Source organism: Aspergillus aculeatinus (assembly GCF_003184765.1).
Source record: "Aspergillus aculeatinus CBS 121060 unplaced genomic scaffold BO66scaffold_8, whole genome shotgun sequence".
NCBI classification, from domain to species: domain Eukaryota; kingdom Fungi; phylum Ascomycota; class Eurotiomycetes; order Eurotiales; family Aspergillaceae; genus Aspergillus; species Aspergillus aculeatinus.
In genome coordinates this window covers 691,791-714,979 of record NW_020291477.1, presented here as the reverse complement: position 1 = coordinate 714,979, position 23,189 = coordinate 691,791, and the positions used below count along the sequence as shown (strand labels likewise).

Below are 23,189 nucleotides of genomic sequence, written 5' to 3'. Positions count from 1 at the left end.
CGTAGATCCGTAGGAAGATTGAAGCAAATGTACCCAGGAAACTCGAAAACACCGAGAACTGGCACAGTGCCAGCAATGCCCCATGGCCAAGCGCATTCAAGTCACTGTTTTACAACAGAGACTCTAAGAGTATTGTGTCTACTCGTCCTTCGGTACACGTTCCCTCCTTGAAGCGTCATGTTCAATAGACAGAGACATTCACAAGCCATTTCCTCGATAGCATAGGCAGGGAAAGAGAGAGCTCCTCACTCCCCAGCATGCACATCCACTAGGAAGGTAACACTGCATTGCCAAGTCCGGCTGTAATGAATACTAGGCAAAAATTAGTGCTGGATTCAAGCTTACCCTCCACAGAACAGACGATCATGCACTGATCACCGCTGCATACCAACACAACGCCCGTGTAAATTCGGCCGGTAGTCCACCCAGTCCGATGAGTTGCAACAGAGAAAGTTTCTGTGCGCACCAAGTGCTGTGCCTTGGATGCAGGCCTCGTTGCAGTCGCATCAGCAACAAATCGGCAGGAGATACGGAACTGATGGCACTGTGACTCTGTGAAGCTTCAATCTATAGTCCCAACTTGAGCAGCGTGCATCGGTCTTAGAGTATCATTTCTTAGACCTTGTCTTGAGCAGCAGAATGGGGATGACGGATTTGGAAGATTACTCACTGTAAGCAACGACGAATCTGACACCACCTTTTTCCGTAGATAATACACGGGATCATGGAGACACCAATTCCTGTGAGACCATGCAAGTTCGTAGATAAATAATTTTCTCCATGATCAATTATTGTACGGCTTGTCTTCCATATTCGGAATGTTCATATTATGGGCTTCATCATACTCGGACCGTCCCGGAGTAGGGTTACGGTTCCTTTTTCACCGGGTGTCTTGGAGGAGACGGAAAAAGATGGTGAATCGAGGGGGAAATCATGGAAGCCGCTTGAGCGTCTGTGAAGAGACTTGTCACGTCCTCACCGACTCTCTATTAAGCGAAATGCCTATCGCGGGCTCCGCCATCTGAGTTGCCCCATGCAGATGACTGGTCATCCCGTAGTGCAGATTGCAGACCGCGGGCTTAACGTTCGTCATACAGTGGTTGCTGATGCATTTAGCACTCCCTGCAGACCGTTCTGACCAACGACAATACCATTGATGCAGTGATCATGTATGGGTCCCAGGTCGGTGCGGATTAAGTGACCTTTCCCAAAGCGACCTCTGCAAAGGCAAAGGTGAGCCGCGCTCTAACCTCTGGTACTGATACATTGCCCAGTTCACAGGTTCAAATGAATGTTGCTAGCATGTCAGCGTTCAATGGGGGTAGTACAGTAAGTACGCTTGCCCACGAGTCACCTCATGTGCATGAGACGCTATCGAGGAAACAAGTGTTGCCCATTGGTCAAGCCCGCGAGCAGCAGGATATGGCAAAGGGACACCTAGTATCACCCGTAGACCACGGTTGTAAGGTATGCGAGCGCCCAAAGACCGTTGATTCGTGGCGCCGGGGATTACCCAATGCCTATTGGTTCCTGATTTCCGAAGCACCGGGAGACGTCGTTAAACGAGATCGGCCGGTGCAGAACGGGAATTTTCTAGATAGTAGTGGCCGTGTGTATCTCTCCCCCCTAAGGGCGACTTTTCGATCTCCGTCGCAACGAGCGCTTCCAGGCATAACACTGCCCGGACGCTCATCATCTACCTTGGCGCGATGCTGCCGAGGCCCGTGGCAGTCCAGTGTTAGAACTTCAATGCGGTTGAATGTATGCATCCTGGGCCAGCCCTCTTCAGGTCGTCGGATAGTAAGCTTCCTAGCCTTCGTGACCTTATAGATGTATAGAAGAACCCACACTTGGGAACATATGTTCCGAGAACAACTGTTGCCTCTATTGCTCAGGTACACGCTACTGTGTTCATTGCTGCGAGAGCCACACTCGGTGGATCCTCATGTCGGGCACGGTGGACGGATGTTCATGAGGTGGCTACCAACAACGTGTTAAGCGACTTAACCAGCGAAAATATCTCCATGTAGAAAGATGAATCGAGAAGCGAGTCTATCAAGGAGCTCGGCACTATCGAGAACCATGATGGCGTGGCAATGAAGCAGTCTAGCCGCAAAAGCCTCCGGCCGTACCGTTAATGTGGCTATCGGACGTCTACCGTGCACAGTTGCCCTCGTGTCGATATCACTAGCTTGGACTCTTCCTCAGAAAGACCCTTTTCTCGGAAAATTTACTTGATATCGGTTTGTAGCCGGACTATGCACTATGAAAAGCTGTAGGATCACGGATGTGCTACCAATATGGTATCATGGAGCGATGACCACCCACGGTTGTTCCCCTTTGTTGACGTGACTATCGTTAGGCTTCCAGTTCTCTTTCCGAGCACCGTTCCATGCTATCCGATCTTCGATACGGGATATTGGATGCGCCACGGGACAAGGGAGATGGCGATGTACAATAGTATTGATCGCGACAGAACATGGTCATACCGGGAGGACAGTAAAGCAGAGAGCTTAGATATTGCATAACCGTGGGTCAAACAAGGAAGAAGGATCCCCTCGATATTCGGGGATATCCAGGATGAGTTATAGCATCGGTCTTATTATTAGAGTCGAGTTAGTTCGCAGTGCGGCGTCAGTAGTCAAAGTGATAGTCTGTTTGAGCCTCGAACCGGTTGACAAATACCGCCGCCCGCGCCTGCCAATCGTTACCCTGTGAGGGGCGCTGCGTGTTTCCCAAAACGGTTCGTCGTTCTCCTGACTGCGCTAGACTTCTTTGGGCAAAAGCCTGATCGACCGTGGACCCGTGACTGTCGACTCAATTGCTTTGGACTCACAACTTACAAGGGACTCGGGACTAGACTAACTCAACAAGCTGCAATGTACCATGCAGTACCAGTTCCATCCATTTGCATTTCCATCATTCCCTTTCCACGGCATTGTTGAGTCTCTTCCTCCCGTGCAGACCACGATGTGTCCCTTTCCAGACGCTTAGACGGTACAATGGTATGCACAGTATTGCCGCAATTGTCAGACCTCGATGGGCGATTCGGGTGACACGGAGAAGCAGGTTCACTGACCTTAGCTACTACTACTAGTGCCATGAGGAATTGCGGGGACTATCATCGACTATCAATATGCCAACGACTAAGCTGCAGTGCATAGTCTAGTATCTTTCCGTACGCGTCCCATCCGCAAGCCGCATGATCCATCCGTCATGGATTACTCCAGCCCTTACCCATTGAGGTTTAAGTCCCTGGGGCCGGTCGCTCGAACTATTGATGACTGTCGGGGGCAGATCGTGCTGTCGCTTCAAAGCTCGAATTAGACCGAACGCTTTTGCCGGTTTGGATGTACTAACTAAACTAGCAATTGTCCCGCGATTTGTTAGCGCATATCCAGTGTGAATTGCCTTGGATCCCTTGCTGGCCTTTCGTGTATGGGTTAAGTTCATTGCTTTATGTGGTCTCTTTTCCCGATTTTGTACGGACTACGCATACTGATGGGGCTATGACTGTCATACGCGATCCTCATTCGTTCATCTTACGCCAATTTTGCCCGAAGTCCAAGTGGTCTCGGTGCAGTGTACAGTACGCGACATCCCTTTCCGATTGAAGGTCAATATTTCGCAAAGGACGGGGAAACCAGCCAGTGTTGTCATATCGTAGCCTGGGGGGTTCACGACACGAAGATCCCCGCAGTGGCTCCCGTTATTCTTGACGGGAATCAATAGTTATGGCCCAGGACAAGCCGGCCGGCTCAAACTTGTCCAATAAGCGAGGCCGCGGGAAATAAATCAAAGCTTTGATCCATCCGAATAAGATCATAGACTCCATACAGCAGCAAGTGTCGGGTACAATGGCTTCGGCTCCCTCTCACGTTAGGGAAAGCCGTTACGGAATGCCAGTGAGTTACTCGTGATGCTCATCTGGCATCCAAGCTCGCTCTCCGCTCCCAACGAGCATGGTGGGTCACACTCTCCTTATCAGACGGACCATTTGTGAGTCGTGTTCATGCGAAACTACCGCATCTGAGATAATTGGGCTAGGCCTAACTGCCTGTTCCACTAACCATCTTCTTGGATAATTGGTGGAGATCTAATCCTTAAGGCCAGCTCCCTCGCAACGGGCAACAAGACCCTGTATCGGATTTATCGTACATCGACTCCCTACGCTCTTTCACTGGCTTGAACAGTCGTCTATTTCCCGTTGAAGATCTGCCCCGTTCATGCTTTTCAGCACGTTTCGACAGTGCACGGATACAAGCGATATTTTCCGTGCTTGAATCAGGTCGCGGAGTATCTCCAACGACAAGTTAGCTTGGAAGCTAGCAGATTCCCTGTCACTTATAGCACAACAACGGCTAAGACTCAGGAATTCGATGCGTAGGTTTAGGGAGTGGTGGCGAGCTTGCACCTGATTCTAAGAGCCGACCGGCCAAACTGTTGCACACTGGGATTCATTTGGGTGGCACGTACGAAGACATCCATTCTAGCCTTCACTGTTGTCGGACACACTCCCGTTAGCCCCAATGGCATTTCCGGGTGGGACCCAACATAGCGCCGTAAGCTATCGTAGTGTCAAGCCGGAGAATTACTGGCTTTCATTCGGGACCATTCGGGCTATTAATGTAGCGGCCTGCCCCTCCAGCACCCACCAACCATCATCATGATAGGGCAGGATATCGCCCTGATCGAGTGAAGCTTTTCGTTTGAGGATCTCTTTACCAGAGAGATTCTTTCGCACTTATGGAGATGTTTAAGGAGCAGTATGACACTTGCACTTGTTGGCTCTAGCCAATGGTAGACATACCGGCCTCTGAGTATGCAACTAGAATGGGGGAGGAGCATTGATGTCATCGTACAAGTGCGCATGGCAATCGGTGACTAAACCGGCGTCCATCAGCCATGCGTTCAATATCTCCTCCTCCGCCCTAGGCGGTTTGACAAGAATGGGGCGGGCCTCGGGAGCTATTTCCAACTCTACTTACTCCTTAACCACAATTATCTACGGCCGGACCAGCTCAAAGGGAACAATAGATTGGGAGTATGTCGCCAACATAAAATACCGAAGCAGAAAGTAAGGTAAGATGTACTAGGAGGAATGCAAGTCTTGCCATTGGTTGAAAGATCCCCAACAATGCATCTTTTGAGTGCAACAATTGCAGTATATGTGTGTGAGTAGTGAGCGAGAGTCTCATGGCCCTACGGACCGGCGGAAAAAGAAACAGAGAAAAGAAGTACTCAGATTACTGGAGCAGTTCACAAAACTACCACGTTCTTTTATCCTTTTAATCTCCATTGAAATCTCAACTAATTTGGAAATGGCCTGTTCCGTGCCAAAATGCATGCATTACTAGTATTCTATACTTTATGCTTCTTCCTCTCGAACCCGGACGGGATAGTCCGAGTGATACTGGTTTAGTGCGGCTAACATGAACTGCCGAGGTGTTGTACTGCACTGCACATACAGCGTAAATAGACCTTAAGGGCGAGGAAGCGGAAACGTGTCTTCCGCGAGTCCAGTGTATATAAGTTATTAGCGTTCATTTGTGATAGTAGTATGAAGGAAGGGCCGAGAGGAAAGAAGAGTGAAACAGGTACAGTACTCCTACTACTAGTTACTGTATGTAACTGTAGTTAGCATTGAGGTCTCGACTGCGACCACAAAAAAGCCATATGGAAAGGATGAGAAAGGGGTTACACAATGACAGGAATTATCCGTCCAATGTGAATGCCGGACGAGCTTAAAATAATCATGGATAATAGTGCACAGCCTACGGAGTACAGCTGCTGGGTGACGAGTTCTCCATTTATGCCTTGATCGGTCGCGCGTGTCAACTTCCCTTTCCTATTCCTATTTCTCCACCCACCCATCCATCCCTACCGAAGCGGGACTATTGGCAATGGCTGCAGCGGGTGGGCGCCGATGTCGATCCGTCGCTCGCCAACTTTGAGGGGCTCTTCTTTCCATTCAACTTTTCTCGCCTTGCTTCCGCTTCTTCTGATTGGCATCACTGCTGAACTACCAAGTACAGCCTGGAGAGGACGAGATATAACCAGAAAAGGTAATTCTCACAGAAAAAAAAATCAATTTCGAAAAGAAAATAGAATAAAAATATGAGATTTCTGGTTTAGTCTTTGCAGGCTGGACCACTGCCCACTCGCCCTGCTCACACATACTAATACTACTACGTATTCTCTTATGCTCTTTCTCCCACAGCACAGCAGGCTGCACCTGGCTAGCACTGGGCACCGCACTGCACTCCCACTTGCTTTCCGGTTTGGGAAAATCTCTAAAACAATTGAATCATTTTCGGGCCTGTGTCACTGACAGCGGCATCCAGTCCCCATCGACCATCTGATGCAGGCCACTGCTTTTGACCCAGCCAGCTGGTTAGAACAAATGAAATCTTTCCCTCCCTCCTCAGAACAGGAAAGAACTCGAATCATATTTATTCAAAATCATTATTTTAATCCCAAAGCAATATTTACAAAAATCGAGAAAAAAAAATCAAAACCAAAATAATGTTCGAGATCCCGAATCACCGACAACAAAACCGCAGAAGGAGCTGTTGACCAGAGCATTCACAAATCGGAAAAATACTGAAAACAAATACAAGAAAAAGGAAAGTTGGAAAAAGAAAAGAAAAAGGAAAATCCCCAAATGCAATGAATGGGTCCATCCCATTGTCAGGCTGGTGAAGCTATCTGGAAAATGGGGGTTTTATGACAAACCCGCGTCTCAACTCTCCGGAGGATTGGGACCACTCGTTCTCCTGATCCTCCCCCCAAATCTACTCCCGTACATACTGACATGCTTCCAGAGAATACGGAACCAGAGATTCCCCATTCAGATCTTCCCATCAATGAAGATCAAGTAGTCTATCGGCTGCTAGTCGGTGTTGCACTGGGCCACCCATTACCCACCCTCAACCGCTCCTCTATTGTCAGCCAACCAAGCAAACAGGGTCCCTTCACTTCAAGAGGGAAATGAAAAATAAAAAAAAAGGTATAAGCCTTGCCGCAACCTACGATGAGGGACTGGGATCTTTACACCCGTCACATCCCTCTGGGTCCTTCCCTCTTTAGGGTGACTGAACTGCCTTCCAGTTGACTGTCCGTCTGACTGACTGACTGTCTGTCTATCGGTTCAAGTGCAGTGCAAACTTCCCTGGCCCGTTGACCAGCTGCACCTCTGATCTGGACACCGGAGAAAAAACTTCCTATTCGTGTTCTCCGTGTGTTCATATTCCCTCTTCAATCTTTCTATCCTCTCAGACTCACTCCCATACTCACTTCCTCTTGGGAAAGAGGGAGTGTGATCTCACCGGATCTATACGCCTCACTTTCCGGTATAGTTCACCACATACCAGCTCACTCACCGATTCCCGCATCTACCGTCGGATGTGACTGAGCCAGTTCATACTCCGTCCTTGAATCTTATATGATGCAGTAGGAAGAGATACTCCGGTCAAGTTGGTCATCTCAAAAAAGGAAGAAGAAAGAAAGAAAAAAAAAAAACCATAAACCCAGAAAGCAAGAGCCGTCACAAAAACAAAAAGAAGGTTCTTGTTCATTACTGAAAGGTAAGGTACAAAAAGGTGTATTTTATTTTCGAATCCATTCCATGATTATTGCTTTTCCTGTCGTTCTGTGCATTTCCTTGGGCTCCAGTGATCGCCCGCCATGCTGCAATAAATCACCCCAAGATGGGGACCATCGAAGCCATGGAAAACCGCTGTCACGATCTTGCTATCTACTGCTGATCGACGTATCCTCCTTTGTGACTCCTCCAATCGTGAATCTGGACTAACTGATTATAAGCTCCCGTGGCCCCTCTGCCTGCAAGTGTGGAGTTTCAACGATGACTGGCGACTGAACAACACACCGTCTTCGAGTATACAACTGAGGACCCTTTTTAATGTCGGATATGTTGCTTATCTCAACAGTCAAACCGAACAGCGTCCCTTTACTTTTGTGAACAGTGGCTCTTTTGCCAATCCAGGGACCCAGTATTACCAGATGCAATCACTCGTCCTTCCCCCTTCTTCCTACATCTCTACAGAGTTCGGTCATCCAAGGTTAACCCCAGGCCAAGAGCGGCTTTCGTTCAATCTCCCTCGATCGACAAATGCTCGACGGTACACTCCTCGGGATTTACCGCCCCCTCGCTCTATGTCCGGTCCGGTCCCAGCAGAAGACTCGCTGGAGACTTCTGGGACCGCGAGGCGCCCCGGACATCCGGAGCTCTTCCAACCAGTATCAACCGCGAACGTAACAGCGCCAACGACGACACCCATTGTTGTTCCTGGATCTCATCTCCCTTCGGGGCCCGCGGGCGCTGGAGCTGTTTCGGAACCGGTGGTGCAGCGCATAGTTTCCGCGCCCGGGGAGGAAGTGATACGGCAACCGCTCAGTGTTAGCGATGCATTCTCTTCGACACGACTCCCACCGTCGCTCGGAGCTCAACCTTTACCGCAATCTTCGGCGGTTGCCTACGCCCCGCCTTCGTTCGGATCGTCGCCTCCGGATGCCTCTACCCGACCACTACCGCAAAAGCCCACGAGACGCACAAAAGCGCATGTCGCATCAGCGTGCGTGAACTGCAAAAAGAAGCACTTGGGCTGTGATCCAGCGCGGCCATGTCGGAGATGCGTTCTGTCAGGAAAAGAAGTAAGTGTCGATGGGAATTCCCGCTCAATCACTCTGGGAGAGTTTGCCCGCTCTTGTTGCCTCGATCCCACATGCCAGCTTGAAGCTTGCACCGTGATACTGAATGAGGATAGATGTGCTAATATCTCGGTAGGCTACATGTGTAGATGTCACGCATAAGAAGCGAGGGCGACCGCCGCTGAAGGCGGAAGAAGCATCCCTCAGAACGTATGCCGCACACCTGGATCGAGCAACTGCCGGGGAGCCTCATGGCTCTCAATCGAGACGGACACACATGCATCGAGCAACCTCCTCGCGGGAAATACGCCCCGTGACAGATTTGCAAATGATGGGAGGTCAAGCAGGAGCAATGGCCATGAGGGCCTCGTCAGGACATCCGCACCGGTGGTCTGCTTCGATGTATCCCCACGCCCTGGATCCTGCCATGACAATGCAAAGAAGCATCGGTCACCGGAGATTTTCCTCCTCTGGATCAGTTCAGTCGATGACGACAACATCACCGCCCACCTATGTGCCGATGCCTGCCGGGTACAATCCCGCGTTGGGAATGGGTCGCACGCCTACGGGAGCGGGAAGGCATCTGTCCTCTTACACCCACCAAGCATTGAATCCTGCTACGACCCCGCCGCAATACCAACAGCAATTTATTCCGATGTCGCCTTACGCGGAGGCCACGAGAATGGCAAATCGAATGCCGATGGGGGAGATGCCAGTAGGAAGGGATCCCCGTGAAGGGTACGGCGAATCGCCGGTCAGGCTTCCCCCGATCTATGCGCCGACGATGGGAACACCGGCTCATGTGTCGCAAGGCCATCGCTTAAGCAGTGACCCATACCCTGCAGTTTGGTCGTCGCCCATGCGAGAGGACTACTTGTCACAGGAACATCGACAACATATGCTACCGCACGGATATGTCGAGCCCACTTCGCCGAACAGCCAAATGCGTCCGGGAGGATCCGATTCAGGATACGTCGATCCAGCTTTACGACACCTGGGATCCATGGTTTCTGGTACAGAAGGACAATCGCTACAATTGTCCCCTTCGCAAGCCCAAGCGGAGCAATCTGCGGCTGAACCTCATTCACAGGATTCAAGGCCAGCCAAGCGGAGAAAAATGGCCTTGAATGACATGGTCAATGACTAAAAGCTATCATCATGTCGTCCTCCAGATACCCATCCTATTTCCATGCTCGAATAGCTTGATCTGAGGAGGCTCGGCTTGTAGCGGGTCTGCAACAGAGACGATCATGACGCACACTTTCTTTTGTGATATGCTTCGTTCTCGCTTACGATCTTTCTCATATTTCTGTTTTATATATCCACCGTCTTTCTCTTTCCTTTCATTTCCTATGTGTTCTGTCAACTCAGCATTTTTGAGCGCAAGAGCGCCGCCCGTCTAGCTACGACCCATTTTCTTTTTCCCTTTGTCTTTCCCTGGAGCGGCATGATTGATCTACTCTTGATACTATGTTTCCTATATTCTGTTTTTCGACGCATAGCGTGTTGCAGCCATTCTTTCAAGATACACTCCATGTTTTCTGAATACTCGGTTTAACTGTCATAGACGGCGTTGTGGGATTCCAAGCATTTCAACATCCACGGTTACTGCATTGCTGCATTTGGCTGGGATAAGGAAAAGATCTATTGTACCTTAATTGGATTATATGCCAGGCTATGTAGACGCCGGTGCTAATGTGCTGCTGGACAGATCCTTAATTCAAGTGTGGGGTGCTTTGGTAGAAGGTTTGAAGTCTGATTTGTGTTAACGATGTTGACACCCTATCCATACGTCACGCATAGCTGATATTCCCCGATCATACAATTCTTTATATCCTAGTAGTCCGGTTGCGAATCTAAGGCTTACATCTCTAACCTTCGGAAGTTATCTGGCTACGCCGCTACCTTGGCCGTAGCAGATGCTCTGTCTAGATATGTCGTGGACTCGAGGTGGCTGGAGTGCGTCTTTCACGAATCGAGGTTGGCGACAGCAGACTCGGTAGTCTTAGTTTCGAATGAAGCATTGCTCAGACATGGCTAATAAGTGACCTACTGCTCGACCGTCAACCTTAGTATGGCGCAGAAGATACCAGCCTAGCTGCCAAACTCACCTCAGTGGAAAGGCAAGGTTTAGCCTGTATACCGAGACCAAGGGTGCGCACTTTCCAACACAACCTCACTGGGCCAGATGGAGAGCGTATCCTGTATATCTGATCAAGGTTATTTGGAGCGTTTTCTCTTCTCCACTGCGACGTCTTCATCTTGGAGTTCTGGCTGGAATCAACAACTGACAGAATCAATGTTTTGATAGAGCTCTGAGATCTTGAGATCTCCCTCCACTGTCAGGTGAGAGAGCCTTTGTCACGGGACCTGTCGGCTCTATTCTCTACTCTCCTACCAGGAAGAACCCGGCACTGTCTTTCTTCCACCCAGCGTCCGGCAGATGTTATCCATAGACACTCTTCTGGTTTACTTGCCTGCTAGATTCATCCAATACGTTTCCTCTTTTCTACGAAGACTCGGAATATACACCCAATCAGCTGGCGAACAGGGTGCTCTAAGCTAGAAATGCTTCATATCCACCCCCCCTCTTCCCCACAGCACAAGGGAATAAACCGAGTCCGGTCCGCTCGTGGAAGAACGAATTTCAAAGGTGACCGAACTTGCACATATCACCAACCCCTGTTCCTGAGCCTGCATTTGTCCTCAGCATGCATGTTTGCTTCATGACTCCCAAATACTGATTGGTCAATCGGACCATGTGCAGACACGCAATAGATCACTTGCTCCCCACGGTGGATTTCGTGGCCTTGGCCAACTCCCGGGAGATGTTGGTTCCGTCTCCGCGGCGGATTTTCCTATGTGACTCAGATTGATGCGCATCCTAGTGAAGAGCCAGCCCATCCTCCACATTGTATGGACTTGAACTCTCTCTACGCTTCGCTACAGAATGGTATCTCTTACCGTTGCCACCGCAGCCTACGAGATTCCAGCTCTTCCCTCCTTCCGAGGACATGCAGCATCATTGAACCACCAGAGCAGTTTCACCCCCACCCCCCCCTCTAATCCGGACACACGCACTGGCTACCTATGTACGGGACCACGTATCAACCTGCAGACCGGAAGTGAAAGAGGGTCCTCCTTTCCGGGGACGGGGGGGGGGCTCGGAGAGAACCCAAAACCCCATGGGTGCTTACCACCTGTCGCCTGTGGTTTCAATCCACGTTGTCAACCCGCAGGCATGGCATAACAAAGCGGACCAAAGTTGAAAAGCAACGAGTATGTCGGAGACATGAGGCGGCCCTTCCCTGTTGCCGCATTTGGAGAAGCCTGTGTTTTGGGTGCTGTCCGCATCCATGGAAGAGGCGTTTTGAATGGGGCCGTCCGGGATACAGCGGGTATTTATTGGCCTCGTGTGACTCCTTTCTTCACGAGAGCATGAACTACTCTATTGTTCTATGGTGTGGTAGGTTCTTCGCTTGTTTGCGTTCGATGTGAGGCTTCTACGGATTGTGTGATGGGTGGGCACGGCATTAGTTTCTGGATTGGTGGGCGCGGATGCTTTTCATGGATTGAAGATGGCGTTGGTAACGTTCCTATTCGAAGGTAGAGTTGCAACTCGCGAAAGGGTACTTGGTTATGCTGATTGCGCATTCTAGGGAATAGCGATTTCGCCCTTGAAATGTCCACGATGGAAGAACCATTTTGAGATATGGATATGAGATGCTCACCACTTGTGAACCAGATCGCACAGCACTTGCCATGAGGGTTTCCACTGACATAGAACATGGACCACTAGGGACATCAATTGCGATGCACGTGGATCTCCGATCTCGATTGTCATTGGTGATAGACATTCAGGGCTGAAGGTCGACTGAGCAACAACTGCAGGAACTGGGGTATATTGGGAGGTGATATGCTTATGACATGTGGCCAATCCAGATGATGTAAAACTTGCTGACAGACGATAACTAACTTAGGGGTTTCCCTAACTATGATCCCGAATTTGCCTTTATTTTTTGGGCTAGAACGCCTGCGCGGCCGATGCCAATCAAGGAAACCTTGACGAGTGCGTTTCACCTTCCATCGCCTAGTTCAACAAAACTCCGAGGTCCACAACTCATTCAAAGTGGCTGGATCTCTCGTTTAAATCAATCTCAGCTTGATTATGGTTAGATTCCATTAGCGTGCTCCAGACATCGACATCTCAACAGCGTTGTCATGGGCGGGCTGAGCACAGCTCGGAATCACTCCGCTACGGTTACGATATACATAAATATGATATCTAAGCTCGCTTATCATAGATTTGAACCAAATTGGCATGCCGCTTTGATGCATCGTCTAAACTAATATGTGGATGGCGACAGCAGCGATCAATCAAGCAAGCGCTTGTGCGACTTAGCGTTGAATGCTGTCATCGGCCCCTGCGATCGTGCAATCAACATCTCCGTACTAACATGAACACTCATCGCCACAGAGATAACGAGAAGCCTGGTTACTCAACATCGCATGCCTCCAGACAGAGCGCCGTTGTTGTGTATGATCAATTGATACCTTAACCTCACTCATATTTTCGATATTTGCTGCCTCGCAAGCCTTCATAACCCAGCCCTAACTGTGCCTGGTGCCTGGGGTCAAGCAGATCGGCGCGGCCCGATATCCAGCTTCCAAAATGCCGACATCAACCCACTCAGCTTTCTTTCCCCGCGTTCTTAGTTTAAGCACCTCATTTACTCTAGCATGTCGCCTTCCATTGAGCCATGCAAGATGAGCGCATCCAAGCAATCGCGTCATCAAATTCTTCAATGAGCACCGTGTAGATAGCATCGCCGCCACCTCCCCTCCCCTTCAACCATGCTAATTTAATAACTACAATTGCCCCATCATAGACAAGATGTGAGCCAAAGGTCCGTCTTGATTGTCATCTTAGTCAAGGTTGATCGAATCATGGGTTTCAAAATATTCACCAAGTCGGCAGACATCGAGGCTGATGAGCGCTCTGATGAGTTCAGCGTCATCAACGATGGCAACCTAAACTATACTGCTGCCGGGGGAGCCAATTCTTCCAAGTTGACCTATCAAGAAGCCAGCGGTGCTCCCATCGAGACCAAGTCTCCCTTGGGATACTCCGTAGGCGCGGTGACGGTGATTGGCCTCAACCTGAACCAAATGATTGGAACCGGTGTTTTCTCGACTCGTACGTTGACAATACCACTATGCTTTTGATCTCAGCTAACAACACCAAAGCTGCAACGGTTCTCTCCGGAGCTGGCTCAGTGGGCCTTGCTATGTTTTACTGGGTGATTGGCTTTTTCATGGCCGGTAGCATGCTTGGAGTCTACCTCGAGTTTCTGTCATACTTCCCAAGTCGATCTGGCTCCGAAGTCGTGTACCTCGAACAGTCATACCCACGACCGAAATACTTCTTTCCCACCGTCTTCGCCATGCAGACTGTTCTCTTCTCCTTTGCCAGTAGTAACGCTGTTGGTATGTAGCCTTGGCAGGGAATCTTTTAGCGCAAGGGCTCATGATTTTCGCAGTGCTGGCCAACTATCTCTTCAAGCTCGCCAATGTGGATTCAACCGCATGGATGCAGAAAGGCGTCGCAGTGGCTGCGTACACAGTTGCCGTCCTTTGTCAGTTATCCCAAGATTATCTTCCCTAACATGATCCTCTAATCTCAGGATTAGTGCTGGCTTTTAACACAAAATGGTCGCTTCGGCTGACTGACGCCATCGGATTTGTCAAGACCATCACACTGATCTTGTAAGTTCGGCCTTGGTGTATCGGCGCGAAATACTGACCGAAACCCAGTATCGGAATCACCGGGCTCGTGGTCCTCGGCGGGCACACATCTGTCAAGGATCCCACCGTCAACTTTCGGGATGCCTTCGCTGGAACTTCGGAAGCGTCCGTATATGGTGCCACGAATGCCCTGGTCAAGGTCATGTTCTCGTACGCTGGCTACAACAACGCATGCAATGTGGCGAACGAAGTCAAGGTGCGCGGTCTGTTTCCGGGTTGCTCGGCACTATATATACTGATTCTGAGTCTGGCTAGAACCCAACCAAAACGCTCAGCTGGAGCGCTCCAGCCTCGCTCTTCTTGGTCGCGGTGCTGTACATGCTTGCAAACATTGCGTACTTCTCTGTTGCGACCAAGGATGAGATTCTCAACTCCAGCACGGTCGCCGCTGGCCTCTTCTTCGAGAAAGTTTTCGGGTCGTCGGGGGCATCCCGGGCTCTCAACTTCCTGATCTGTCTCAGTGCCATGGGCAACTTGCTAGCTGTGCTCATCGGACAGTCTCGAGTGCTTCGAGAATGCGGAAGGTATGCTGCGTCAATGACTGTTCCATTCTCTGAGTTGAAGAAACCGCAAACTGACAGCCTGGACTAGACAAGGCGTCCTCCCCTTCACGGCATTCTGGACCTCAACCCGCCCCTTCGGCACCCCCCTGGGCCCATACTTCGTGAAGTGGTTCCTCACCGTCATCATGATCCTGGCTCCCCCAGCGGGCGATGCCTTCAGCTTCGGTACGCACCGCCCGTTTACCACTTACCCCCCGGCCCCCAATCTGAATCATAAACGAACTAACGGCGGGCATCCGCAGTTGTGGATCTGGGCGTATACCCCAGCAACGCATTCAACCTCCTCCTCGCCGTCGGGCTGCTTATCACCCGGCGCCGCCGCCAGCGTCTGAACATCCCTTCGTCAGGCTACCAAGCATGGACCGCGACCGTCGGCTTCGCCATCCTCTCCAGCTTATACATGCTCGTGGCACCGTGGTACCCGCCTTCCACCGGCGCGGACGGCGGCGACGTTAGTTTCTGGTATGCGACCTATTGTGTCGTGGGTCTCGCTATGTATGTTTCCCTTTCTCTACCCAACGTAATCAATATCAAGCTACCACTGCCCCCCTTTCCATCCCTTCAGACAAGTGCTAATCGACCACAGTGTCGCCCTATGCGGAGCCTACTACTACATCTGGATCAAGGTCCTCCCGCGCCTCGGCCGCTACGAGTTCCGCCAGACCCAGATCCAGGTCGACGAGGACGCGACGGCCAATAAGCTGGTCAAGGTGCCCGTGGACCGGCTGGAGGAGTGGGATCGGGAGCACGATGCGCTGGGCCGAGTGCGGCAGAGGGCTGCTGCCCGGACGGCGTCGAATGAGACGGGGGAGATTGTGTATGAGACGAAGGCATGATAGCGTTTAGATTATATATTACAGGCTGTGCCTTCTGAAAGGGGGAGGGTGTGCTGCAGTGGGTAGTGGGAAGTGGAGTGTTTTTGACTGTATATATGTCGTGATCCTTGTATCTGTATCTACGCAAAAGGCTTTTTTCTTGATGGAGCGTTTGGAACAGTCAGGTTAGTAAGTCTATCTTAGGTATAGAGTAAGGTGCAAGTAAGTATACTCGGTCACGAAGCATGGGTCGTGAGCTCGGCACTTGAGAACCTACTGACCCAACCACGTCCTCCAACGATGGCCCAACAGAACAGAGTAAGACTACGCAGTCCACTCCAACACGCCAAGATCAGATACACATACACATACACATCCAGAGGTAAGAATTAGAATTAGGAACTAGAAACTATGATCATAAACACCATAACCCCGCCGAAACCGACCCAATCAGAAGAAAAGCCACATGCCCAGGCGCTTCACCTTCCCAAACAACCCCTTCTCCTCTTTCTTGAACCTCGCCAGGAACCCTCCTCCCTTTTCTTCGGAGGTCTCCGCCCCAACTCCGTCCGGATACCCAGCGCCCAGCGCCCCATGCGCCGCAACATCAGCATCCGCATCCTCGCCCTCGATATGCGCCAGGTTATACCGATCGGTAATCAGATCCATCTGGTCGACGCGGACGAACTTGGTGCGCTTGAACAGCTTCCAGCCGACGAACATGACAAACATGATGGGGAGTTCGATGTAGTACGAGACGAAATCCACGGCGTGGAAGCTGGGGCTGAAGCAGGACCAGCCCTGCACGAGGATCAGGACGGCGTTGAGAATCACCGCCAAGATGGGGCCGACGGGGTAGGTCCAGTTCTTGTAGGGGAGGAGGTGCTCGAGGTTTTGGTGGCGGATGCCGGCACGGAAGCGCAGGGAGGCGACGCCGATGAAGAGCCAGGAGAGTTGGTTGGAGACGCCGACGATGCTTTGGCAGAAGGGTTAGCATTTGGGGAAAAGAGGTGGGACAAGGGGGGGGGGGGGGGAGAGAGAGAGGGCTTACTTCTGAAGCCACGACCACAATTGGCCGGCGCCGATGTAGCTGGCGCCGAAGCAGAGTCCGCTGATCACCGAGGTCGCCAGCACAGCGACCCACGGGACCTGGAACCGGTTCAGGTGCCCGAAGACCCGCGGCGCGTAGCCGTCGACCGCCAGTGTGTAGAGGAGGCGCGAGCCCGCGAAGAGCGCGTGGTTGGCGGCGGAGATCACGCTCGTCATGATCACCGCGTTGATGAAGCTGCCTGCCACGGTGCTGCCGGCTTCGACGAAGACGATCGTGAACGGGCTGGTGGCCGTCGTCTTGGAGGACAGGCCCGGGTAGTTGTAGGGGACGTCCAGGCCGATCAGCACGATCGAGACGATGTAGAAGAGGACGATGCGCCAGAAGACGTTGCGCACGACCCGCGGGAGCGTCTTGGAGGGGTTCTTGGTCTCGCCGGCGGTGATGGCGATGGATTCGGTGCCGCCGCTGCGGGAGTGGTTAGTCTCGCGTGAGCTGGAATTGCGCTGTGGCTTGGAGTTTAAGGAGGGAAAAGAGAGGGGAAACCATACTAGGCGAAAGATGCAGTGACGAAGACAGAGGCAAATCCTCCGATTCCACCGACGAATGGAGCTTCCCCGGTGTAGAAGAATTTGTTTCCGATATAGGTGTGATCCTTGTTTCCGCCGCAGTTGACAACGATACCGAGGATGATGAAGATCTATGGTCGAATTAGCACACTATCCAGTGCACATCAGGTGCTGCACCAAGATGAGCACCAAGATGAAGAACATACGATAATGGTGACGACTTTGAGCAGACTCAGCCAGTACTCGATCTGCAGCACAAACCAAAGTTAGCCAATGAATCAACCCTGCATCCACGGCGAAACAAACCTCTCCATAAACCTTCACAGACATGACATTCAGAAAGATCACCACAAACAGGAAGATCAGACTGATCGCCCAGCCGGGAAAGTTATCCGTCCAGAACTCGAGAACCAGCTGCAGAGCTATAATATCCGAGGCCGTGGACACAGCATCGTTGAACCAATAGTTCCACGTCAGAGCGAAGCCCAGAGCATCATCGACGAAACGACTAAAGACGAAGTACCCCAATCCTCTGTTAGCCTCGATTGCATTGCGCGCGCACCACGAAGGATGTAAGCGAACCTACCCAGCAAAAGTACAGAACGAGCCCGCGACAGGGATGAAAGCAGCCATCTCACCGAGCGACAGCATCGTCACGTAGACGATGGCACCGCAGATGATATAGGAGGTAAGCATGGACGCCGGGCCACCGGTGGCCAGCGACTTGCCCGTTCCCAGGAACAGGCCCGTGCCGATGGTGCCGCCAATGGCAATCATCTGCACCTGCCGCGCAGAGAGCTTGCGCGCCAGCCGATCCGCGCGGACGAGTTGCGCGTCTGCATCGACGAAGCCGCCTGATGCGCCGGGCCCTTTGGCCGGGGGATCTCCTGCTTCGGCAGCAGCAGCAGGCTGCTTCTCGATGTCATGGGCTGCCATGGTTGTGTCTTAGGATGAACAAGTTTGTGAAAAGCTGCAATGTTTCCATGTTAGTACATCCACAATGGCTGTAGGAGAAGGTAGGTAGGTGAGGTGAAGTGAGGGGAGGTGTTATAGTTGCTCACCGAGTATAGAGCAGACCAGCCCGTCCACCAATGACGATGGACTTCCCAAAGCAGTGCCTCAAGTACCACGTGACTTGGGGAAAAGTGGAAACCCCCAGACAGAACTAAGCCGAGAAGACCAAGAAAAACCTGGGCTAAATCTGCAGTCCAGATCGGCGTTTCAGCGCTATATGAACTGTTCAAACCTCAAACCTCCTGGGCAAAGACTCGAACCAGGGAAAAAAGAAGTACATCTTCAAGCCGACAGCTCTCGCACCGTCTTATTCTGCAATTGAAGTTTTTGCCGTTAGCGGATGGCGTGATTGAAAAGTCTTACGTAGCAAGAATGGAATTGGCCATCACCGTTGCAAATTGTTCGATGGAACTGCCGATGCAAAGCGGACCGGGACCCACTGCTCGGCTGTCAGCCACGTGATTGGGATTCCAAGATCAGATAGAGTTATCGAGCCTGCGCAACTTTAGATACGAGCATCAGAGCGGATTGATAGGTGGATGCAACTATATACATACATACAAGATATTAAACCAATGAAAATGCTTTTGAGATTATCCGCTATGTAACAACTCATATAAGAAACAATATCAGACACAAGGATATACCCATTGCAGAAGACAACCGTGAAACCTCCCAGACAAACTACCCCAGCAAGCCTGCAGCCAACGATTCCAGATCCTCCAAGGTCTGGATCTGCTGCTCGGGCTCTTTCCGGGACTTCTTGGCCTTCTTGGACTTGGGCTCGTCGTCGCTGTCGTCGTCCATGAACCACTTCTTGGGGCGAGGGGCCTCCTCTTCCGCCTCCGATGCAGAGAATCCACCATCCATGTCGCGGTCGTCGTCCTCCTTGTACGGAGCCAGGTAGGCCACTCTCTCCTCGCCCTCGCCCCCCTCCCCTGCCTCCGCCGCCAGCAGCTCGCGCTCGCGGGCCTTGCGCTTCTCCTTCTTCTCGCGCTTCTTCTGCTTGGCCACCTCCTTGTCCTCCACATCCGCCCGCCGCGTGCGCTCGGCCTCCTCCGCCAGGAAGCGAGCCTGCTGCTCCTTGGCATCGCCCTTGGCCTTGAAGTCCTCCTCGTCCTCCATCTCGTACAGCTCGTGGGCGTTGCCCTCGTCGTCGAAAACGAGTTTCGATCCCTTGCCCTTGAACTTGAGCAACTTCTTCTTCGACTTGAGCAGCTTCTCCCGGCGCTTGGAGTCGATGACCAACGCCTGCTTGCCATCCAGCTGGACCACCTTGGTCGGCTTCTTCTCCGCGCCTGCTTCGTCGTCATCCTCCTCCGAGCTGGATCCAGCGCCCAGATCCTTATCTCCAGCTTCGAAGCGGCGTTTGACGGACAGGAAGTCATCATCCTCATCGGCATCTTGCGTGGCGGTGTTGGGCTCGACCATCGTGCCGTCATCGTTGATGAGTTTCGAGTAGTGCTCGGCCAACACATCCTGGTTCCGGCGCTCGAACATGCGGTCATACTTGGTCCGTACTTGGGGCTCTTCCTTCTTGGTCTTCTTCTTCTCGCCATCTTCATCCGACTCGTCGTCGCTGGACGCGTAGGCGGCCAGACGGGGCGCGTTCTTGCGCTCCTTCGTATCCTCACCCTTGATGAACTTGATGCGGGGCGCACCAGGAAGACCCAGACTAGCCGCAAACTCCTCCAGCTTGAGATTCTTGACGTCGAACGTCTCCTTGTCCTTCTGAACGTAGATAGACTTGACATAGGAAATGAAGGCCTTCTGGCCCAGGTACTTCAACTCGGGGTCCTTGAAGCACATATTTTGCAATTGGTCCTTGATGCTCTGCTGCTTGTTCGCCTTCACGTTGATACGCTCGACTTGAACCTTCTTCTGCTCCAGACTCTTCAACATTCCCTTCTCCTCGCTGGGGTCCAGGAACAGTACCGCGCGACCGTCGCGCTCGTACCGTGCCGTACGACCCACACGATGGATGTAGGTATCGGCGTCCTCCGGGCAATCCAGCTGAATGACCCAGTCGACAGCCGGGAAGTCCAGCCCGCGCGCAGCGACATCGGTGGCAAAGAGCACGGCGTGTTGTGCCGACGAGAACCGGGTCGTGATATCGAGTCGGCCGCCCTGCTTCTGTCGGCCGTGAAGGTGCATCAAGGGAATACCGGGCTGCATGTGCCGGAAGGTTTCGTAAACGAACCGCACCTGCTTGCCGGAAGAGAGGAAGACAATGGTTTTAGTTTTCAGGTTGCTTCGGATGAAACTCCACAGGACATCGAGCTTCTGCGCGAGGGGAGTGACGACGTAGTGTTGTTGGAGTTTCGAGGGGGTGGCGGAGGAGGCTGCCTCGTGGACAGCCACGTATTCTGGATCCTGGAGACTCAGTCGCGCCAGGTCGGAAACCTTCTTTGTCTGCGTTGCGCTAAAAAGCAGCGTCTGGCGCTCCTTCGGGAGATGGCCGATGATCGCGTCCACGGTCTTCTGGAATCCCATATCCAGAATGCGATCCGCCTCATCCAGAACAAGCATCTGTAGGTTGTATGTATCGAACAAAGCGGTCTGATCCAAGTGCTGCAGCATCCGGCCAGGCGTACAGACCAGAATGTTCATCCGTCCCAGTCTCTCCTGCTCCTCACGCAGACTCTTTCCACCGATGACGAGACCTGCAGAGAACTGGTGGTAGCGACCAACTTTGCGGAGGACTTCGAAGATCTGGATCGCGAGTTCGCGGGTCGGCGAGAGAACGAGGGCGCCCAAGCCGTCTTGCTCCGCCCATTGTTTGCGGTAAAGGTTCTCGAGAATAGGGACGAGGAAAGCCAGAGTCTTGCCGCTTCCCGTCTTCGCGGCGCCTAGAACATCGCGGCCTTTGAGCGCATGACTGATCGCACGGGACTGAATATCGGTCAGGGTCTTGTAGTGAGATGAGGCGAGTCCGGAGGCGGTCGGTTCAGATAGAGGCAAATCGGTAAATGATTTGATCGAGTCCTTGACATCGAGCTCTTCCACTCGCTGGATGAGGGAAGACAGATCGTCTTGGGCACGCTTGCGCTTCAAATTACCGGCCCGTTGAGGTGGTTTGGCTTGCTTTTTATCACGAGAACCGTGAGTCGGAGCCATAGTGGGCTAGTCTGGAAGATCGAATCCCACAAGTGCGTCCACGAAAAGCAAAGGGCGAGAATTGGTATCGTGTGGGAACAATAGTAATGAAACAATGATTTGGTGCTGTTCAGAAATGCGAATCTCGGTCTCCGGGCGGTGAAGCAACTTTTTTTCTCTCTCTTTTTGGTTGCCAGGCGGGCGTTCGCCGATGACTCAGCTAGCGATAAGCCAATGCTTATCATCGATCGCCATTCAACTTGCAGACACACGACCAGTGCGACCCTGAGGAGAGCTGCTTGTTCTTGACCTGGGCCCCCGGAAATCAAGTATCATGGCCTCCGAGGAACAAGATGCGCTGGACGCTCTCGAGCGGGAAGCGTCCGATTTTGACAAGGTGCCTTCCACGCCCCCCCCCCCCCCATCCCCATTGACAATTCCGTCGCTGACGCTAACTCCAATCGCAGGATGCAGAGATTGATCGGATTAGGAAAGCTTTTGTCTTGGACGCGTAAGTTGCGCGCATCGTACTGCAAGAGTTCATATTTGTCAAAGCGTGGTACCTAGACGCTAATCCGCGATGGTTGAGATAGATACGCCGTCCTCGACCTACAGCCGGGAGTCACAGAGAAGGATATCAAAATGTGCTATCGCAAAAAGTCCCTTTTGATTCACCCGGATAAGACCAAAAACCCGGCCGCCCCCGATGCCTTTGATCGTCTCCAGAAAGCGCACTCCGCACTCATGGACGAGAAGAAGCGCGAATACCTCGACGAATGCATTGCGGATGCGCGACGACTGTTGATCCGCGAACACAAGTACACCCTCGACTCCCCGGAGCTGAAGACGGAAGAGTTCAAGAAAGAATGGCGTCAGATGACGGTCACGGTGCTCTTGGAAGAAGAGGCGCGGCGGCGCAGGCAGGCCAAGGCCAAGCTGCAAGAGGAAGGACGCGAACGGCGCAAGGAAGAAGAAGAATTGGAGGCACGGAAACGAAAACGCGACCAGGACAAAGCCTGGGAGGATACTCGCGACGAACGGATTGGCAGCTGGCGCGACTTCCAGAAGGGACATAAGAAGGATGGGGACAAAAAGAAGAAGAAGAAAATGAAAGTGCTGGGATGAACATGCCCCACCACGAAGCCGGATATTCAGCAAGCACCGGCGATTGACTCTCTGGGGTTTGAGAGCTTCAATTATGGGGACGATAGTATTAATGAAACCTATATACCTTACTGTTTGCCTTCAGTGTTTGTGCTGTCGGGCTTTTTGTCAACCACTGTACGGAGATACGTTCGGTGACTCTAGATTAAATCCACTCAGCAGAGGCACCGCCACCAGGGTGAGGCAGAGCATGTATTCATCTGATGTCCTTCCCTATGGATGGTCTATGGAATCGCAGGCTGTACGGAGTAGACGTCCGCGGAAAAGAATACAACCACGAGCAGCTGGAGCATAAACAAGGGGGTGTTTCTCGCCACACACTCTCTATTCGGCTCTCCATCAATATCAACAGTCCTGGCCCAGTATATATGCCCGTGAAGACATGCACCAAAGAGAATACCCCTTCAATCAATCCATAGTCGGAACAAAGCGAATCAATTAATTG

The 23,189-nt window shown here is 52.0% G+C and overlaps 5 protein-coding genes across 5 annotated transcripts; 3 read left to right on the top strand and 2 right to left on the bottom strand.

Moving 5' to 3' along the window:
- Positions 1 to 8,022: 8,022 nt before the first annotated feature.
- Positions 8,023 to 9,817, top strand: sclB (putative C6 transcription factor; the record flags this gene model as incomplete). Its single annotated transcript, XM_025643488.1, has 2 exons — positions 8,023 to 8,679; positions 8,807 to 9,817. 2 exons carry the CDS (start codon positions 8,023 to 8,025, stop codon positions 9,815 to 9,817), a joined length of 1,668 nt encoding a protein of 555 aa, XP_025507119.1.
- Positions 9,818 to 12,891: 3,074 nt separating this feature from the next.
- BO66DRAFT_418338 (high affinity methionine permease) lies at positions 12,892 to 15,874 on the top strand (the record flags this gene model as incomplete). The annotated part of the gene is made up of 10 exons (XM_025649736.1): positions 12,892 to 12,930; positions 13,642 to 13,867; positions 13,918 to 14,157; positions 14,211 to 14,306; positions 14,361 to 14,436; positions 14,485 to 14,671; positions 14,731 to 14,999; positions 15,067 to 15,203; positions 15,281 to 15,533; positions 15,625 to 15,874. 10 exons carry the CDS (start codon positions 12,892 to 12,894, stop codon positions 15,872 to 15,874), a joined length of 1,773 nt encoding a protein of 590 aa, XP_025507118.1.
- Positions 15,875 to 16,286: 412 nt separating this feature from the next.
- Positions 16,287 to 18,778, bottom strand: BO66DRAFT_469059 (amino acid permease). The gene is made up of 7 exons (XM_025652698.1): positions 18,532 to 18,778; positions 18,057 to 18,440; positions 17,777 to 17,978; positions 17,677 to 17,718; positions 17,453 to 17,601; positions 16,905 to 17,369; positions 16,287 to 16,829 (listed from the first exon to the last, which is right to left on the bottom strand). The coding sequence occupies exons 2-7, from the start codon at positions 18,404 to 18,406 to the stop codon at positions 16,304 to 16,306; spliced, it is 1,734 nt and encodes a 577-aa protein (XP_025507117.1). The 5' UTR covers positions 18,407 to 18,440; positions 18,532 to 18,778; the 3' UTR covers positions 16,287 to 16,303.
- Positions 18,779 to 19,070: 292 nt separating this feature from the next.
- On the bottom strand, positions 19,071 to 21,706 carry dbp4 (RNA-dependent ATPase HCA4). Its single transcript, XM_025646791.1, has one exon. It carries the CDS (start codon positions 21,599 to 21,601, stop codon positions 19,169 to 19,171), a length of 2,433 nt encoding a protein of 810 aa, XP_025507116.1. The 5' UTR covers positions 21,602 to 21,706; the 3' UTR covers positions 19,071 to 19,168.
- Positions 21,707 to 21,830: 124 nt separating this feature from the next.
- Positions 21,831 to 22,933, top strand: BO66DRAFT_469057 (J domain-containing protein). The gene is made up of 3 exons (XM_025652697.1): positions 21,831 to 21,977; positions 22,048 to 22,091; positions 22,174 to 22,933. Exons 1-3 carry the CDS (start codon positions 21,915 to 21,917, stop codon positions 22,703 to 22,705), a joined length of 639 nt encoding a protein of 212 aa, XP_025507115.1. The 5' UTR covers positions 21,831 to 21,914; the 3' UTR covers positions 22,706 to 22,933.
- Positions 22,934 to 23,189: the final 256 nt, after the last annotated feature.

What these genes read in the sequence shown, in the direction of transcription:
- BO66DRAFT_469059 (XM_025652698.1), bottom strand. Translation starts at nt 18,406, where the DNA reads ATGGCAGCCCATGACATCGAGAAGCAGCCTGCTGCTGCTGCCGAAGCA. An exon ending in CTGTGAAGGTTTATGGAGAG is followed by an intron (nt 17,719 to 17,776) that starts GTTTGTTTCGCC and finishes TTTGTGCTGCAG; the next exon opens with ATCGAGTACTGGCTGAGTCT. An exon ending in TCAAAGTCGTCACCATTATC is followed by an intron (nt 17,602 to 17,676) that starts GTATGTTCTTCA and finishes ATTCGACCATAG; the next exon opens with ATCTTCATCATCCTCGGTAT.
- dbp4 (XM_025646791.1), bottom strand. Translation starts at nt 21,601, where the DNA reads ATGGCTCCGACTCACGGTTCTCGTGATAAAAAGCAAGCCAAACCACCT.
- BO66DRAFT_469057 (XM_025652697.1), top strand. Translation starts at nt 21,915, where the DNA reads ATGGCCTCCGAGGAACAAGATGCGCTGGACGCTCTCGAGCGGGAAGCG. An exon ending in AAGCGTCCGATTTTGACAAG is followed by an intron (nt 21,978 to 22,047) that starts GTGCCTTCCACG and finishes CTCCAATCGCAG; the next exon opens with GATGCAGAGATTGATCGGAT. An exon ending in AAAGCTTTTGTCTTGGACGC is followed by an intron (nt 22,092 to 22,173) that starts GTAAGTTGCGCG and finishes TGGTTGAGATAG; the next exon opens with ATACGCCGTCCTCGACCTAC.